The 17866-nt window shown below is 35.3% G+C and overlaps 1 protein-coding gene across 7 annotated transcripts in view; it reads left to right on the top strand.

Annotated features, from left to right (window-relative positions):
• CCDC138 (coiled-coil domain containing 138) overlaps nt 1-17866 on the top strand; it is a 47056-nt gene that overhangs the window by 22376 nt on the left and 6814 nt on the right. For 6 of the 7 annotated variants that reach the window (XR_005931215.1, XM_041119517.1, XM_041119519.1 and 3 more), the window contains 3 exons: nt 335-511; nt 16309-16447; nt 17566-17729. Coding sequence is in view for 6 of the 7 variants with exons in the window: in XM_041119517.1 (XP_040975451.1) it covers nt 335-511; nt 16309-16447; nt 17566-17729 (480 nt within the window). In the remaining variant the exon portion in view is untranslated. Of the gene's footprint in view, nt 1-334; nt 512-16308; nt 16448-17565; nt 17855-17866 lie in introns of those variants that run through there. The other variant, XM_041119520.1, reaches the window with a different exon arrangement.

The raw sequence follows: 17866 nt of genomic DNA, 5'->3' as shown, positions 1-17866 counted from the left end.
TTGACTCCTTTAACAGAGGTTTCCCAGATGTTGAAACCAACATTGTATCAAACTACAGAAGCTTGTAATTTCTTTCCTCTTAAGCAAAATATTAGAAGGGCTGTATATTTTTCTTCAATGTATAAGTTGTACTTAGTCTTTTTCTCAACTCACAACAAATTGTTAAGGAATAAAACCACAGGATGTCTTTAAATAAAAATAAAATTTAATATTTTAAGCCATTTAACTTTTAAGTATATATCTGCAACAGTAACTCTCAGGACAGGTGTTCACATGTGGCTTAATGGAACTATAATTATAGAAGTTTTATTGCCTGTATTCTTATATCTTTCAGTGGATTACCTGGCTCAGGCGTTTGATTCCCTTCGCATAGACTTGAAGACGGATGAAGGGAAGTCCTTATTTTTGGAATACCAATGTGTGCCTGTCGTATTAAGTCACTTAAAAGTATCCAGTAGAGGTCTGCTTTCCAGTGCTCTTGATGGATTACTTCAGATGACCACAGAATCTGGTAAATTTGGGTTATTAAAAATATAAATATAAAATCATTATGAAAACAGGTGAGGCAAGCATAAGTACAATGTAAAAATAGCATGACTCTTCTGTGTAAATAATCTAATCTAGTATTAGCATTCATCTGTATCATGTAAATTCATTAGGGACATAAAACGTATTTCTGAATTGTCTGGCTCTTTCTGAGTTGTCTTGTCTTTTCTTCTCCCTCTCAGCACCTATGCTTTATATTTTGTCCTGGTTGCTTGCTTACTTATTGATATGAATTTTTTTGTTGCTCTTTTGGGTTTGCCTTTTCAGTTTATTCCAGTGTTGCAGCTTGCTGATGTTTTTCTTTGAAGTCAAGCTGTGCCAGGGAAGCCATATCATGAAAACCTGCCAGCAGGTGGAGATAAGAAATAGGCTTTATTTAAATTCTTTTTCTAGTTTGAATGAACAGCTCATCCCCAATAATTTTCAGTTTCTAATAATTGGAAATGGCATTTCTAGAAGAGATGGTTATGTTTTGCTGAGTTTTAAGGTGCTGTGGCCCTATAAAAAGGTTAATAATCTCATTTGTCACAGCGCTTTTCCAAGTGATACAAGCGAAGAATCAGTTGATAACCAACTGGATGAACATGAAGATAGTGAGGCATTCCAGTGCCATGTTGAATAAACCTTGCGACTGTTTTTTTTTTAAAAGATAAAAATCATTTGCTGCCTTTTAGAACAGAAAAGTTCAGGAAGGGGCTGCTCCTATTTTCGAAATGTGTATTGTTATTTTGGAGGTATTTTGTTACTATGCATTGTAGTGGTAAAAACTGAAATTGTGTTTGACTTGGGATGGAACAACATTGAGTTAAAAGCCATTTTGTAGCGACATAAGTGGCAGAAATATTTAACTGAAGTTTTATTCTTCCTTGCAGAATCTTTTTCTAACCGTGTAGTTAGTACAGTCTTACACTAAAGTATTCTTCCTAATAGTCATAACTATGATTGGTAAAGTGATTGGGAAAGAAATAGTTGTATGCACAAAAGTAACCTAAGCAAGGTGGATGGTGTCTGGTATTACTTTGGGTAATGCCAATAACGGTACATGTTCTGCTACCTAGCAGTAGTCTTTCTGATACACTAGATGCCTGCAGTTTGAAGAATAATGGCGATATATTGTGAGACACTCACAGTTTGCCTTGTTGCTTCTCAGAGAAGATGTACATACGTGTGAAATCAGGGAAGGAGGAGTAACATTGAATTGAATTGACATAGAATTTATTTCTTGGCAACTGGATATAAAGCCTTATGCAGAGCCTTTCTCTTTGGTAGAATGAAGTGCCAATACACAAGTTATAGGCATGTTCTGCTCCTTTCCAATACATAGTGTTTTGCAAGAAATTGTTAACAATGTGAAGTAGTATTGTTGATGGGAAATTGTATTCTCATTCCTTTGTAAGTTTCCTATTAAAAAGTCATTAAAAGACAAATTAGAAGGCGGCAGTGAATATTCAGAGGGCTCTCTGTGTTAGATTAAAACACAAATTTATGCTTAATTTAAAGCTGTATTGGTGTGCAGCCTTAAATATGAAGTCATAGGTAGCTGGCCATATACTAAAATATGGAATCATAGTACCCAAAAAGACAGCATCTGACCAACAGGAAGCAAAATCTAGACTTTTTTTTTTTTTTCCTGTAAGATATGCAATCCTAGGCATTCTTTCAACTTGCTGCAATAATTTTCTGTCTCTGTAGGAGTATTCCAATATTTTTTGTTCAAAAATACTACCTTTAGAGCTGAAGTGATTAGAAATTAAGTCGGAAAAAAAGCCAGTGGCTTATTTTTTTCTAGGTATTCTTTTCTATAACATATTTTTTTAGGTTTAATTTTTTTGTGAAATATTTTTACAGATTCAGGTTTTAGTTGTCCAGGCTGAAAGATGTGAATCAGATGTGAAATAACTACTATGTTGCACTACTCCTCCCTGTAACTGCATGTACCTTTTGTTATAGTAAGCAATGAATGCTAATGGTTCTGTACAGTCCAGGCCTGTCTGAGGTCCTCATGTGGGTTCTCTTCCCTGTAAGAAATTATCTTCCTCATGTTCCAGAAATGAAACCTAGATTTCCCTCATATGTCAAGGAAAATTACTTAAGCTGCATATGAAGAAAGTACCTACTAATCTAAGATGGATATTTCTGTTCATAGAAATTATAACGAGAGAGTCTGCAGTACTGCTTAAGCCCATTGACTGATTTGGTTTTGGTATGCTCATTTTCAGATTTTAGATCAGTATCATTGCTTTTGGCTTCATAGTATATCTGGTACAACAGGTCCAGGATCCAAGTTTCCATTGCACGTTCATACAACATTGACAGTGCTGATAAGGCATTCAGTTACTGAAAACATGATATCAAATGCAACAGTTGAGGCATTGGTATCATCTGTTTTCTATCTATGTACAAGACTTTAATGGCAAATTAAAATTAATAGTCTTACTGCAGTGCGTCTTACCGGCACAGAGCCTTTCATGCACTCCTTCTCCATTCCTGTTCAGGAGTTTCACATCAGGAATCTGGGAGAATCCTGACACCACCATTTCAGTGGGAGATGGAGGACTGAAAGGTAACATTCCTCAGTACTTTTTTTCTCTGTCTACCTGTGACTTCATTATTATATGTTCGTCAGTTCTGGCCAGCTCAGGATATGCATTCGTACGCAATATCTTCTACTGTTCTAATTGTTGCCTTCTTCTGCTACATCTTTTTTTCACAAGGAGGAGAATGATCAGCAGGCAGAGGTGGAGGAATAATTAATTCTAGAGTGATTTAGTTGTCTGAGAAAGCTTGCTAGATCATAAGGTGGTCCAGAGGATGGCTTCAGGGCATTTCAAAACCTGAAAAAAATGCATGAAGTTGAGATTCTTCAGTTCCTCCTGGAAACCGTGGCCAGAAAGCCAAATAGCGTGTTAAATGTTCTGTACTCTTTTTTGCCTGCTAGGCTGGGAATAACGTTTAACACAGAATTTTTTCTCAGTAAAACTGCAGCATCATTTTTTGGCACTTCAGAGATGCCATGATTCTTTCTAGGGCTTTCTTTGCACTAGTCAGCATCTCATGGCTATTATTTGGGAAAGATTAAAGCAACAAGGATCACTTAAAATAAGTCTAGTTAAAAAAAAGAAAAGAAAAAGGACAGTAAACCAGGATTTGTTTGGCAAGATCTCCTTTTCTGTCATTCTCTAAATGTGTGTTGACACTCACCATTTGCTTCTGTCAAGGTAAGGCTAACTTTAATAAAAAAAGACACTCACAGAGCAGTGGGAAGAAGTAAAATCTATATGGTGAGAGGCAGCTGATAGGCAAAATCTCTGTGTATCATGCCGCCTTGTATGCAATATGTCCGCACATGTTTTTGGATGTTTGGGCACATCCATGCCCTTAAGACTGTGGCTGATGAAGATAACTATCAGGGTTGGAGTTCAAGCCATAAAAAATACTTTGTTTAAAGATCAGTACCCCTTCAATTCAAAGGCTAATGAAACTCATTGCTCATTGATAATTTGGAGCTCCTCTGTGTTTTCAGTGAGCTTATGCATTCCAGTCTGAAGAAAGAAGCAGATGTCAGGTTTTTGCACTGCACAGCTCGGTTGTGTGAAGTACAAAGGAAAAAGCATAGGTTACTACACCAAAGACCCCTACATGACTTCTAGTGACAGGCTTTCTTTCAGGAAACCTCACTTGGAATCCCCAGGTCTAATGAGAGCAAGAAAGTGTGAGCAGTGAATATTACAGATAGTTTCAGTGAATAACCTTCTCTGATAATATTGTCACAGAAAGTAGATATAGTTTCTTGATAAACTCTGAATGAGCTCCGTGATGGATTTCCACTCTTGCATTACTTTTCCCATCCATGCCTTCAGGACAAGGTACTGTTGAAGCAATATCTGAATGTGTACTTAGATGACAGAATAGTGGAAAATGTAACCGTAGAAATCAGGGATTAGGCATTTCATTCCTACTCCAAAGACAAAAGGGGAGTATCAGCTTATTTTGACCTCCTTTGTGTCAACAGGTCAATCCATTTGCATTTTTAGTGGTAAAACCACTTTTCATAATTTCCTCATTAGAGCCATAAGACTGGGTTATCAGCCTTCAAGGTGCTCTTTTTGGTTTATCTCTTAGTATTACTTCAGATTCCAGGTTGGAACATTTTTGGTCACTACTAGGATCAGGGTTTACTCTTTAATCTTTTTGATTCCAAATTAGTGAAAGCTTACCATATTCCACAGGAATGATGCCAGTCTAGTAGATCTCTTAAACCAGCTGCAAGCTCATTTAAAACTATAAGGAAAAAAAAAAAAAGCTTGAGGTCCACAGCTTCATGAAAAATTTGTCTGAGTTGACATGTATTCTGTACAAGAGTGGGCAATACCAGTGTACCTGTCCAGCTAGGCCACAGAAACACGGTGGTCTTAACACCACAGGAATTCTGTGAAAAAAATTATTAAGAATTTTGGTACCCTTAGGAAGCTTATTTGTGTACATTTCTTGAAACTTAGTTGCATCATCGTACCATACAAAACTCCAGAGCCCACCTTGTAGTATGCAATACAGTCACATTATTTCTTGGTATTCAACTTATGCGTGTTTATCAAATTGGGATCTCAAATCGCATACATGTCACCAGACTACATTATGTTTTAGGTATCAGAACTTGGATAGTATTCCAGCTGCACTGGCATTTCCCAGACATCAGTGAGTTTTCATGCCATTGTATAATTCTGAAGTATGCTGCCAGCGAAAAATCATCTCACCATTTTGTCCCAGTCATTAATGGTTTTGGAACTGTAACAGTATGTCATGGATACATAATATATCTATATATGCGAATCTTGTTTGCCTCACCTCTTTTACAAAAATGTTGAAGCCTAAAGAGGAGGGTAAAATGTTATACTGATTACTGTTCTTTTAATATACAAAAACATTCCTAGTGGCAACAAAGGCTGACTTTTACATGTCAGGGGTGAAAAAAGTTGAGGTTAGTTTTGGCCAGCTCCTTAGGGCCTAAGTGAGAGGAGCTGCTAGAGATGATATGCAGTAGTTTCAGAGAGTTTTCTTTGTGTCACAAGAACTTCAGTTTCAGCTTACTCTCATGCTGTAATAGTCTTTTTTTTTTTTTTCTTTCCCCATCTTCCAGTAATTCTGTGGATTCTGTTCACTACTTTTACTGTTGCTACATTTGAGGAAAGAAACTTTGCAACTGAGTGAGTCCTTACCTAACAGTTTCCTTTCTGTTAGCAAATACTTGCTTCATTTAACCTACTCCAGAAACTTAATAAGTAGCTGAAATTAAGTTGTAGGTAATTGTTAGGATAAACAATATAATTTTAAATAATTTATGTTCTATTTCATGTCGTTTGCATGCTGGAGTGATCCTTCTCCTTTGGATGAGCTCAGTGGCCTAAGCTGAAGTCTAGTTGGTTTAGTCTGCTATCTTCAGTGGAAGTAATAGATTGCTTCTAAATTCCACAGTTGGGAGAGTTAACAGCTTGTTATGAACCTGACAGTAGAAAATCAACTCAACAAAGATATTTTATCCCTTTTCTCTTACTACATTTTGCTAATATTTTTGTCTAAAAATGTCCGTAACAGTGCATAAATTGGTACATTTCAGCCTGTTAATTCTTCTATTTTAAATGTGCTTTCCAATAGCTGATAGATGTGAACACAGCACCGAAGTAGCAGTTTAGCTATATTTGCACTGTAGTTATCTCATCAGTGCTGGTTTTGTTTCATGGTCAGATGGGATGAGTGACAGTTCAGGTTTATCCTTTTCAATCTCTTATTTGGCTCTCCATATCCATTACCAGGATTTCAATCCATGTTTGTTTTCTGGAGAATGTCCATCTTTCCTTTGCTGCAAAGTTTGACTGATAAAAGCAGATTCATGGGACCAAGTCCTGCAGTCTTTTTTTAATGGTGGTGTTATTTTGCTTGAATCTGGGACTTCAGATGAGTGGTATAAAATTCACCTTGATCCTTCTTTTGGTCTTTGAAACTAATGAGTGGTCTCTAAAGACATCCTTCTCGCTTCCCATTGAGTAAAAGGGGAAGAGATATATTTCTGCTCATTTGACAGGGATGAAAGATTTCAGTACCAAGGCTTTTGAAGGTTTCCTTACCTTAGTGAAGGAAAGCAGGCTACCAAGCCATGATGTTTGGTTTTTAGTCCCATCTGTAAGCTATGAACCTGTCTGAAGATAGAAGTAAGAACAAAACCTTCTCTGATGGTATTGTCACAGAAAGTAGATTTAGTTTCTTGATAAACTCTGAATGTGCTCGCCGATAGATTTCCACAAATGCAGTGCTCTGACTGCCTTTGAAATTTTGGGAGCAAATTGTATTAACTGCTAAACAGTGATATGTTTCAGGTTAGGTGAATGGCTTATAATGCATTTATTGCTTAACAAAGCTCTTACCATTTCCCATTTAAATTACTATTAAAATTAATGTTTAATAGTTAAAGTAATAGTTACTTTTAATCATCCAGGTTGTTATAGTATGACACCAGTAGCTTCCAGGGCATCTTCATACCCCAAAGTTCTCTCCCTAAGACTACAATTTTCTTTTCTCAACAGATCTTGTTTCTAGGACAGTAGTTGCAACACACTGTTCAGGAGAATTCCTGGATGCCAGATGTGAAACATTTTCCAGAAACAATCTAGTAATAAGTAGCATGACCTCAGCATGAAAATTTGTTCTGTGGGTGTTGAAGAACATCACACCATTAGTATTTAATCACCCTGTAGTTGAAAACTTGTCATATGCAATTTTGTTGAATACTGTTGTTCCTGTCTTCTCACGCAGCTTACTGTGGTTTTTTTACCTGTGAAGCAGTTAAAAGAGTTTGAAGGGATGTAGTGAGTTTATAGTGGCCTATCAAAAATACCATTGTTGAACTGTAGTCTGATTCATGCTTCATTTGAGATTTGCTATTAGCAGAGAGCTGCCTGCCTCAGTTTCACCCTTGCACTTTTACACAAAGACAGCATGTCTTAAATTCCTCCTGCAGTGATAGCTGACTTCTGTCATGTAGATTAGTAGGTTCCCCTTTCCCAACCTTATGTTCATTCAAGGAAATCAAAACTTACTTGCACATTAGACATTACAAAGCACTGGCCTTTGCTTTAAATAAAGCTTACTTTTACTTTGTCTTCAAGCTTACTTCTGTTTTACAGAGAGAATATTTTGCATTAGTGTGTGCTTATTCACAAATTGAGATGAGTCCATATTGAAAAAAAATCTCTAAATTACTCTATGATTACTGTAAGTTAAGGCACATTCTGGTAGAGCTTAAGTATGATTTCATGAGATGATAACCATGTTCACATCGCTTAAGATTTTTAGTAACTGCAAAAGTGAGCTGTATTTACACATTCACTGAACCTTACTTCTAATTTTTTTTGTAAGAAAATATTACGGTCATGGATAACCAAGTCTGTGTCCAGATTTACTCATCTCATAGGGAAGTTAATCAAGCCAGTGGAGATAAAAAGATCTTCTCCATAGTAAGAAGTTGTGATTATTTACTTGTAAACTGAATCTTTTTATGTGTACTGCCTATATGGACACTCCCTCTCTTCCTTCGAGTTGGAATGCCTCCATAACTAATGCTAGGTATTCCACAATTCGCAGTGTTACACAGGTACTTCTAAAAAGTTGATGGTCAGAATCTGACAAAGAAACCCAAACCCCGCTCCTATATTGAACTCCCTTGAGTCTTAGCATTTTGGGACTTTAAAGACTACAAGCAGTGAAGGTATGGAGTAAAAAATGCCTGTATGCTTAAACAGATTAAAATTTAACTGTATTTTTCAGCATATTATCTTTACTGGTAGCTTTGCAGGATTGAAACATTTCAAACAAGCTTATTCTGCAGTACTGAAAGGGTAAAAATGTCAAGTCTGTGAATACCATGCTAAGGTAGGATTCCCCCTCACCTGTGTGAAAGGCAGATGTGAAATTATCCTGAGGAGCTCTGTTTGAAGCTATAGCGAAAGCAGTGATTTACAGCTTATGTGGGATAAACATTGAAATACAAAACATTTAAAAGGAAATCCTTCCTCTATTATCCTGTCTTACCTTTGTAATTTTTTTATTCATTCTTCTGAAAACAGTGAATAATTATGTTGCATTAATAGATGTTTTAGTTTAATATTTTAACCACAGATAAATATCTCTAACTCTGTTAAATGCAGCCTATGATAATGTTAGGACCAACCTGTATACTTGCTGAAAGCAAGCAGGTACACCAAAAGTTTGCACACATTTTTGTTAATTAATTGCAAGCTTAGTTTGAATACTTTGATTTTGATGAAATACATGTTTACAGGTTTTAAAAATGAGTGCAGTAAATGAAATAATGTCATTTGATTTCTACTGAAGTAATAGTATCCTTCTCTCTAACAAGAAAAAATGTTTCTTGTCATTGTTTCTTTCTTGTTCTAGTAACAGTTGTGTAACACTTAGCCATTCTGAATTTTGGACCCTTGTCTTGTCCACTCCAAAGTAAGAAATAAAAGGGACCATTAAATATAAACTTATGTAGAGCCAAGTAGCCACTTTGTAAGGAAAGCTTCACTGTTTATTCAGGGTAATACTGTACTTCGTAAGCAGCATACCATTTTGAAGGTAGATGTGAATGCTAACTGTTTAAAAGTATTTGATGTAAAAAGGAGTTGTTTATATCAGTACTTGGATATACACATGCCTTTTCAAGTCAATTTAACTTATGAAATCTTTGGGACAGTAGAGTTTATTCAAGTAGGATCTTGTTTGCTCATATTTACTAAACTTGCATTTTTTTTATAAACAGTTTACAGTTTTATAGCTTTCTGTAAAATGGTTTAATTTAAAACAAAGTATGATTTAATTGGAAAAAATGGGTTTTAATACACATTTTTTTAATTTTGTATTTGACTAGCAGAACTACTGTACTTATTAGGCAACTTTTCTCTGTAACTTTCAAGGCAAATTTAGAGCAATGTCATAATTGAAATAATTTCGTAAAGAAAGGCTTTTTTTGGAAGTAGACAGTACAATTTGTGCAGTTTGAGTAATATCTATGCATTGTCAGAGTTCAGACTTTTTTTACCTGCTGACTTTCAATCTGACATTACAGAATTACAGGTCATGCCAGGTTACGTTTATTTATGTAAAGTCTTCCTTATTTGAGTTTGTCACTGTGTTTGAAACAGTGTGCTTAGTTCTGAGCTGGTTATTACAGGAGTGGAGATAGGGGAGCGGGGGAAACAAGGCAGGCGAGCTCTGACAGAAAAAGTGTTGGAGCAAAGCTCCTTTAGGTGTTCGCTGTAAGAGAGAGTTGTGATTCCTTCAGTAATTCTGGTAGCTCATTAGGCTTCCTCTGGTTTCTTGAACAAAGTAACACATAACAGTGCATAGTTTCAATTCATAATGCTATCTAGGTTATTTGTAAAATGGTGTTTTTCTCTCTCAGGCCTCATTAGAATCAGTCTTTAATGGTTAGACCATGTTGGTTGCTCAGAGGCATACTGAGTTCAATCAGCACACCAAAAGTTTTCATCCTCTGATGCTTCTCATCAGTGATTTTCCAGTAAAAATGTTTGTTATTTCTTAGCATATTGTCTTTACGCTTCTGCTATTCTAGCAAGTAAGATAATTCTGGTTTTCATGTATTTTATACCTGTTGCCTTCTAAATGGGCAGTTCCAGCATGAAATTTCATTAGACTACTCCTGTTTTCATGCCACAGTCATTAATTAATACACTAAATAAGCACAACTGCAAAAATCAGTATTTAAAACTAAAGTTCACTTTTCAAGGTAAAATGTTTTGCTTTGCTTTTAGCCAATTCCTTACACTACACACCTTCCAGTCCTACTAACCTCCATCTTCTCCGCTGTAATATCATGTTGCTTTATCAAATGGTATTGAACTCTAGCTGAGTTATAACTGCTGTAGCATTTATTTACCAAACAAAACTATCCCACTGCTCTGACGCAACATACCCATAGTTCCTATACACATACTTATAGATAAACCTATAGTACACTTTATTTCATTTTTTTGTCTCCTTTAGTTCCTGAAAATATCTTTATAGAGTCTTACTGAAGGGTGCATGTGTTCAGATTGCCTTTTTTTGTCCAAGTCCAACATATGTATATTGCATTGGCTGTTCTCTCTTCACAAAGTGCTGCTTCCTGACTTGTTAGCAACAATTGTTTAACTCTTGTCATAAATTTGAGGCAATGTTTCTTTCAGAATCCTGAAGTCTGTTTTGGTGTCCCTGACTAAAGGACTCTTTGGGAATTATGAGTTTGGGGGACTTTTTTTTGTCTCTGTTATCAAGATAGAGCGCTTTCCTGAAAACCAGCATATTAGCCAAAGTGTGCACCCAAAAGACTAAAATACTATTAGCTTCTATCCCATCTTTCTTGTGCTGACCACAGATGACCTCACTACCTCTTTTTTGTTCTATTTTTCCTTAAATGGCTGGGAGAACTTCTTTTTTCTTAACGAGGTCTGACTTAACTTGACTTTTCATACTATCCTTTTTATTATAAAGATAGTTTCTGACCTCCAAGGCATAGCTTTCTTTTCTGATCTTTTTTGTTTTCCTTGTAGGCTTCTTTTCATTCCAAGCATCTCTTGTGACATAAGTATTCGTGCTAATTTTTTAACCTTTTCTATTACAATTTTTTTGTGTGGGTGTAACGTCCAGTTGCCATTTGAGAAAGACATTCGTCTCCCATATGTCCTGTCTCATGTCTGCGTGAATGTCTTGCACATCCTAGGAAACTGAAGAGCAATTCAGATCATACTGAGGCCAGCACATATTGGGTGACCAGCTGAAATTGCCACTTGGGCTCTCTTAACTCGGCGTCACCCATGTGGGCATCTACACTTGTGGTGCCTTATGCTGACTGGAACCTCACCCTGTCTCCACTGTGCTTTAACTACTGGCACTCAACAGTTCTGGCTCCTGATTACAAGAGAAAAAGTTAAATTCAGCAAATGGTTCAAATCTTACAGGTGACTGTATTATAGACAATTGGTTATTAGCAACGTGTAAGTGATATTACTGTTTTCTTTTAAGTGTTTCTGCTGTGGTGCGTAGTTAACTTTTGTGTTAGTTAACTTTTCCACGCTACTAGACAGTGCTGTGCCACTCACTTGCATCGCTGTCACATGTTTTTCATTCTCCTGGCAGATCCTCATGCAATTACAAATGAGGCAAAACTGTAATCGTTAATTTGTTAAAACATGAACTTGAAGTTGGCATTGCTGACAGTCTTCATTTTCTGAGGTGGCATAGCTTTAGGTATAAAATAGAATTTTCTGGATAACTATAGCTGGTGAGATTTTATGCTGTGAGTGACTGATTACTTTGAGGGTAAATTTCAGATGAATTCTGTCAACAGTGATAAATTGCTCATTGTTCATTGCAGTCTACCAATCAAGTTAAGCTAATGCAACTACAACGTGCTGCAATTTTTTAAGGGTACCAGTGGAGGCTTTTGCAGATTATTTTAAATTGTGCCAAAGTCCTGTCAGGATGGATTCCAATTTAGTTTTTCTAAAATAGTTAATAAAAACAAAATCTGTGCAGATCTAAACCACCAAAATATTTTAAAATGTGAAGCTTATATTCTTTTAGTTCATCAGCTAGACATGCATTTAAATTATGTGCTTGTTTTGTACATTTTCTGTTTACTTAGACTATATTCTTCAAAAGCTTCTCTGAAGTGAATATATAAGCAGTGTACAGAAAGTCCATTTAAACGTGTGCCTTTATCAGTTTACTTTCACATAATTGAACTTTGCGAACTTTTAGAAATTATTTCCACTTTGGCTTTTCTGTTTTATAGTAAAAATCCTTCTGTCTTAAAAGTAATGCCTATGTTTTATGTTGGTTTGTAAACTTCACAGTCAAAACATTCTTACAGCATACATATTTATGTGTTTGTATATATATAGATTATTTTTTTTAAATGAAATATTTTTAAGGAACCAGTAAGAGCAAGGTAGCAAAGAAATGTCCAGGTCAGCTGAATATGGTATTTGTTAATCCTTGCAGAAAAGGAATGTAAAGCATTTTATGGCTATTTAAGGATATTTATAGGAATAAATTGTAGGTCCGCCCTCTTCATCCCAGCAGTCTTATTACCTTCAGATCTCTCATGAATCAGAGTCTGGCTGAGTCAGAAGTCATGTTAAATGAGAGGTTTCTAAAACCATTTGTTGTTTTAACAGGCAATAGACAGAAGAAAAACCTTTCTTCTCAATTTACTTCTTGAATGTCAGTGTTCTCACACATTTATTTACGCTTTTCTCTTACCTTTCTGATAAACATCTTTGGTAAGTAAGAGATACTGTTTCAAGTTTTTGTCATTAAAACAGACTTCATCAGTGGTGCAATGCAGATCTATAGGACCGTTTCTGTTTCTTGGGAATAGGCAGTCATTTGTAGGAACAAATTGTAGAAGAATTTTTATAAAGTTGTAGTTCTATAGAATTTCTATAAAGTTATGATAACATAATTTGTAATCCTAGATTTTTCTTGCTTTAGAGAAGGTTATCTCTTATTGCTATCTGTATAGAAATTTTTACTTCAAACACTCTTAAGTGATAGAAATATTTTTATATGAAGTACTCTTAAGATGGTAGGATCGTGTTCATTGGGCTTTGCTTATTTGCTCTTTCTGTTTGTAGTTTTGTCGCCTCTTCTCATGGATTTTAACAAGTAGGGCTCACTAGGGCATGATACCATCATACTAGAAATGAATTCTGGGTTAATTATTTTTCCAAGTTTAAGACACTGCTGTATGTACTTAATAACTTCAAAGTTCTGTCATAGAGAGCAGTGGCTCAATAAAGAGCACTGAATCTTGAGTGTATGTCAGTCATGTATCACTAAATTTAGCACATACGGTGAACCCATCAAAGGATTTTCTGCTTGCAGTAATTGACAGATAGCCCAGAGTTTTTGATGTCACAATTTCTGAAAAATAATACCTTCTGCAGCGAAAGTAGAGAAATATTAAATATTAAAAGTAATATGCCCTAAGTAACTATATCCTGGGGACTGTGTTTGTACACGCCAAGGGCAGAATGCAGTGACTTCTGTTGTTGGATTCCTGACAAATTTGTTCAGCTCTGTTACCTATTGAGTTGTACATTAGAATAATCCGCCATTCCCAAGTTAAATTTTCCTTAGAGAATACATTCTCCCCGCCCCCTCCCCCTTTTTTGTGTGTGTGTGAAATCAGTGTTCTACTTGTCCCTTGTGATATTTGATAAAGAGGCGTTTTCAGGTCAATTCAAACGTATCTGGCAAATGGTTTCTTTATATGTATCTATTTTATTTATAGAAGTATTTATGCTCATGTATAAAATATATTTCTTCAGCATGAACCTTATTTTTTGTCTTAAGGAAGCTGTGCCCTTTTCTTTGTTCCTTTTAGGAATGCTCCTGTAACTTCCAATCTTCAGTTCATTTGCTTTTAATGTATTGTGGTATCTGCAGGTTTATAGAAATGCAGTTGTAGTTCATTATTTCAGTATCCATGATGTTTTTCTTGTCTTAGAAGCTGCCAGTGGTACTTAATACCACTTCAGTCATAGCATTCTATCCTTAGTTGAAGACTGTAAGCTAAAATAAAATGAGAAATAGTATCTTTACTGAGAGGGAATTAAAAAAATATGTACTTACCATTTTTTTCAGTATGTTTTTTACTGATTACTGCTTACATTTCTACTTTACTTTCATTCTGGTTTTATATTTATTACTGTTATAAGTTTTAGATGACAAATTGTAACTGGAAAGAGTACTAAAAGTGAAAAGACAGTATGCATAAAACCATAGGTGGATTGAACATGGTAGAAAGAATGCAAGAAACATGGAAGTAGAAGTAAACAGAACAATAAATTAATTTATAACCATTTATTGCCTTGATAATGTATGTCTCTCAGAATAATTATTGTTTTGTGTTGCTTTGGGTAAAGGAGAGAGGACACTTCAGCTGTGCAAACCACAAAACATCTGCCTGCCTTTTCCAAACTTCATAGTACATCAGTTGTCATCTTGCTTTTTATTGCTGTAAGGTTGGCCCCTTGCTACCAAAGTCTATTATCCTGCATCTGTATAGTTTCCATCCACACATTCCATTATGTATTTTGTGGATTCTGCCTGCTGAATCCAGCATTTTAAGTCAGTTCTGCCAAAAGCACCTCCACTGAAAAGGGAGGAAAGATTACATGTAGCCATAGCTTCTCTGGTCTGTGCTAAAGGCATTTGATGTTGCTTGGTCTCTTCACCTGACAGTGTAAACCGGCAAAGGCTCACAAATCTTACTGACTTCACTGTATAGTACAACGCGTGATAAGATGTACTCAGCATTGCGGGGGCGGCACGGGGTCATTTGTTGGTGTAGCCAAATGACATGCCATTGTTTTGCAAAAAATACAGGTTTTGAAAGATCTTCTTCCTAACAGTAAGGTCTAGAAATTACTGGGTCCTTTTTGAATATTCAGCATAAATGCCCAGCTCTGAGAAAATTAGTTGTTTGTGCTCTCAGGCTGATTTTAATTGCCAAGTTGATATTTTTTTTTTTAAGCCCTATTCCAAAAAGTTTTCTGTAGCATTTCTTCTGATTTTGTATCAGTAAGCCTCCTGAAATAAATTAAAACCTTGAATTCCCTCCAAGGCTACTTGTTATATTTAATAAGTTGTATGTCCTTGGACAAGGAAAGGGAAAATTTTGACCAAAAGATACATCCAGTCCTCTTTGTACTGATAAAAGCATCTTGACATCCTATTTATAAATTACAGTATTCAGCGTATGTGCAAAGAATTTTTTTAATGTCTGTTTATTGGTTTATGCTGTAATTTGCATATTGCAGTTTCTTATTAAGTATAAAAAATTAGGTATTTTTAGCATTATGTAAATGTTAAAACATTCCCCTCACATCTGTGTTCTTCTAATGCAAATGCCCTATGCTATATGAAAGACTATTCATTTTAACAAAAACAAATCATTGTTACCTATTTTCTTTATGTTTTTGCTATAAATTAATCTGTAATATTAGAACCAAGAATGAGATAACAAGGGAAAAGATTTAACTTTATTCTGAAGTGATTAGATTTTGGGGAACAGGGTAGAAGGAAATGTTATATAATGGGACTTAAAAACTCATCCACTTTTCTAAGGGAGTTTTGTTGGTATTTATCCAGCTCTTACTTTTACTTTTGAATTATTATGTTGCCTGTCTTGAAAGAGTACAGTGACAGTATTTTGATAATGAAAGGCTGTCAGGTATCACATTAGCTTCTACATGTACTATCCCTGTCCATGTGATTTGCAGCAGCTTGAAATATTCCTTGTGAGTCTTTTTGCACAGCTTAATGTTCCCCTCACATGATCAAAAGGAAAGAACCATGATAAACGAGCATTGAATAAACATGTTCAAGATAAGAATTTTTATTTGAGTTTAAAATCGTTCTGCTTCCTGTTTTCCTTTGTTCTCAAGGAAATAGGCCTTGTTTTAATACAAGGCTCAGTAATGTCAGAGCTCTTAGAAACTTGCATTTTTTCAGTTCCTAGTTTTACCTGAGTTTCGCATCACATGCTCAGCGTAAACTGAATTATTTCATTGTTCTAGTAGTTGCACAACTGAGGCATTTAAATGAGGCATTTAAAGCCCTCTAAAGGTATCAATAGCTGTTTTACTTTTTCCTGCACTGAGTTCTGTGATACAGTTTTTTAATTGTTTTCTTTTACAGGTTCCTTACAGCCTTTCCTGGAAGCCTGCAGTAACGAATCCTTCTTCCGTGCTTGTTCTATATTGCTTCGAAGTTCTAAGCTAGATGTTCAGATTTTGGAAAAGCTCTGTGTTATACTGCAAAAACTCTCCAGAATAAAGTAATCCTTTATTGCCATTATTCTGTTAGTTAGTATTAGATCAGCAAACTTGGGGACCTTTATCCTTCTCCTTTTTCCAAAACTCATCTGTTTTGCTGTTTATTTGCTCCACCATAGACAATGCTGGACTTTTTCTGTTAGCAGTTAAATTGAAACTGTTTGTGTCACAGTTGTGTAAGACAAGACTCTCAATTCGAGTATAAGTCTAGTTCAATTTACAGAGTACAAACTAAAAAAACCCAACAACCTAGCCTAAAGAGGGAATACTCCTTATGTATGCAGATGACAAGAATGCTTAGAAGAGAACCCTTCTTTTCTTTCCCTCAACCTTCAGTTTTATTCGTGTACCTGGTGGTAATCTCCTTTGAAAATTTAGCCTCATCTGTGACTTGCATTCAAGTTTCACCGGTTTTTGTTTCCTTCAAAAACAAAATTTAAAGTCTTGAGCCATTTAAGCCCTTTTAGGAATGTTAATCTTTATAAAATCTGTTCCCGTTGCTTACTGGTTATTAGTTTATTGTAACAAAGGTCTTCGTCATATCAGTAGTAATGTGCTGCTGAGCTCCATTGGTGCATTACTTAATGGGATAGTTTCGTTTATAAAAGCAGGTATCTAAACTGAGCCATTTTTTACATTAGACTTAAAGCTGTTGACAAAACTGAGGTTTTCATTTGACTTTATTAGGAACAAAATTGAACTCTAGGGGAAAAAAAATGTTTTCCTGTAAAATAATCTAACATAAATTGAAAATATACTAGAAGTAAAATTTACTCAGAAATCCTGATTATTTAAAATTTTTTATTTATTGTTACTGGAATCTTATTTCACATGAGTGAAACCCTGTTAAAGCCTTTCCTTAAGCTTTCATTATACTGCATGTAAATACCACTTACTCAAGTGAAATGATCATTTTTGGTGATTTTTTCCAAGATTCTTCTCACCATGCATTGATAACCTTCTGCTTAGAGACATTATATGCAACATAGAAGAATTATGTGAAATTCCCAGTATAATACACATTTTTCTTCATTAAAAAAATCATTTTCTGTAGAATCTTTAGTGTTTAGATGAAACCTCTCAATTTTAAATTGACAATTTTATGTAAACTCTTTTGCAGAAGCAATAAGAAGATGTTTGAATTGTTTACTCTTCACCAAATGATCCAAGAACTGCATAGGACTACAAATCCAGATCATGCTTTCCTCTGTATAAACCTCAATTCAATTCTGTTGAATTTGGGATTGTCAAGGAGTACCTCTCTTACCTCGAGTCTAAGCACAAGTCAGTAGCACTATCTTTCAATCTAATTATTGTTCTGTATCATTTATACCAACTGCGTATGTTACTTGAAATTTGGATTTTTTTTTTGATTTTTTTTTTTACTGTTTTATATAAATAAATTAAGCAGGACCTCAGTA

The sequence above is a fragment of the Aquila chrysaetos genome, chromosome 23 (genome assembly GCF_900496995.4).
Source record: "Aquila chrysaetos chrysaetos chromosome 23, bAquChr1.4, whole genome shotgun sequence".
NCBI lineage: Eukaryota > Metazoa > Chordata > Aves > Accipitriformes > Accipitridae > Aquila > Aquila chrysaetos.
Note: the sequence above shows the minus strand (reverse complement) of the source record. Positions and strands in the feature narration are given on the sequence as shown.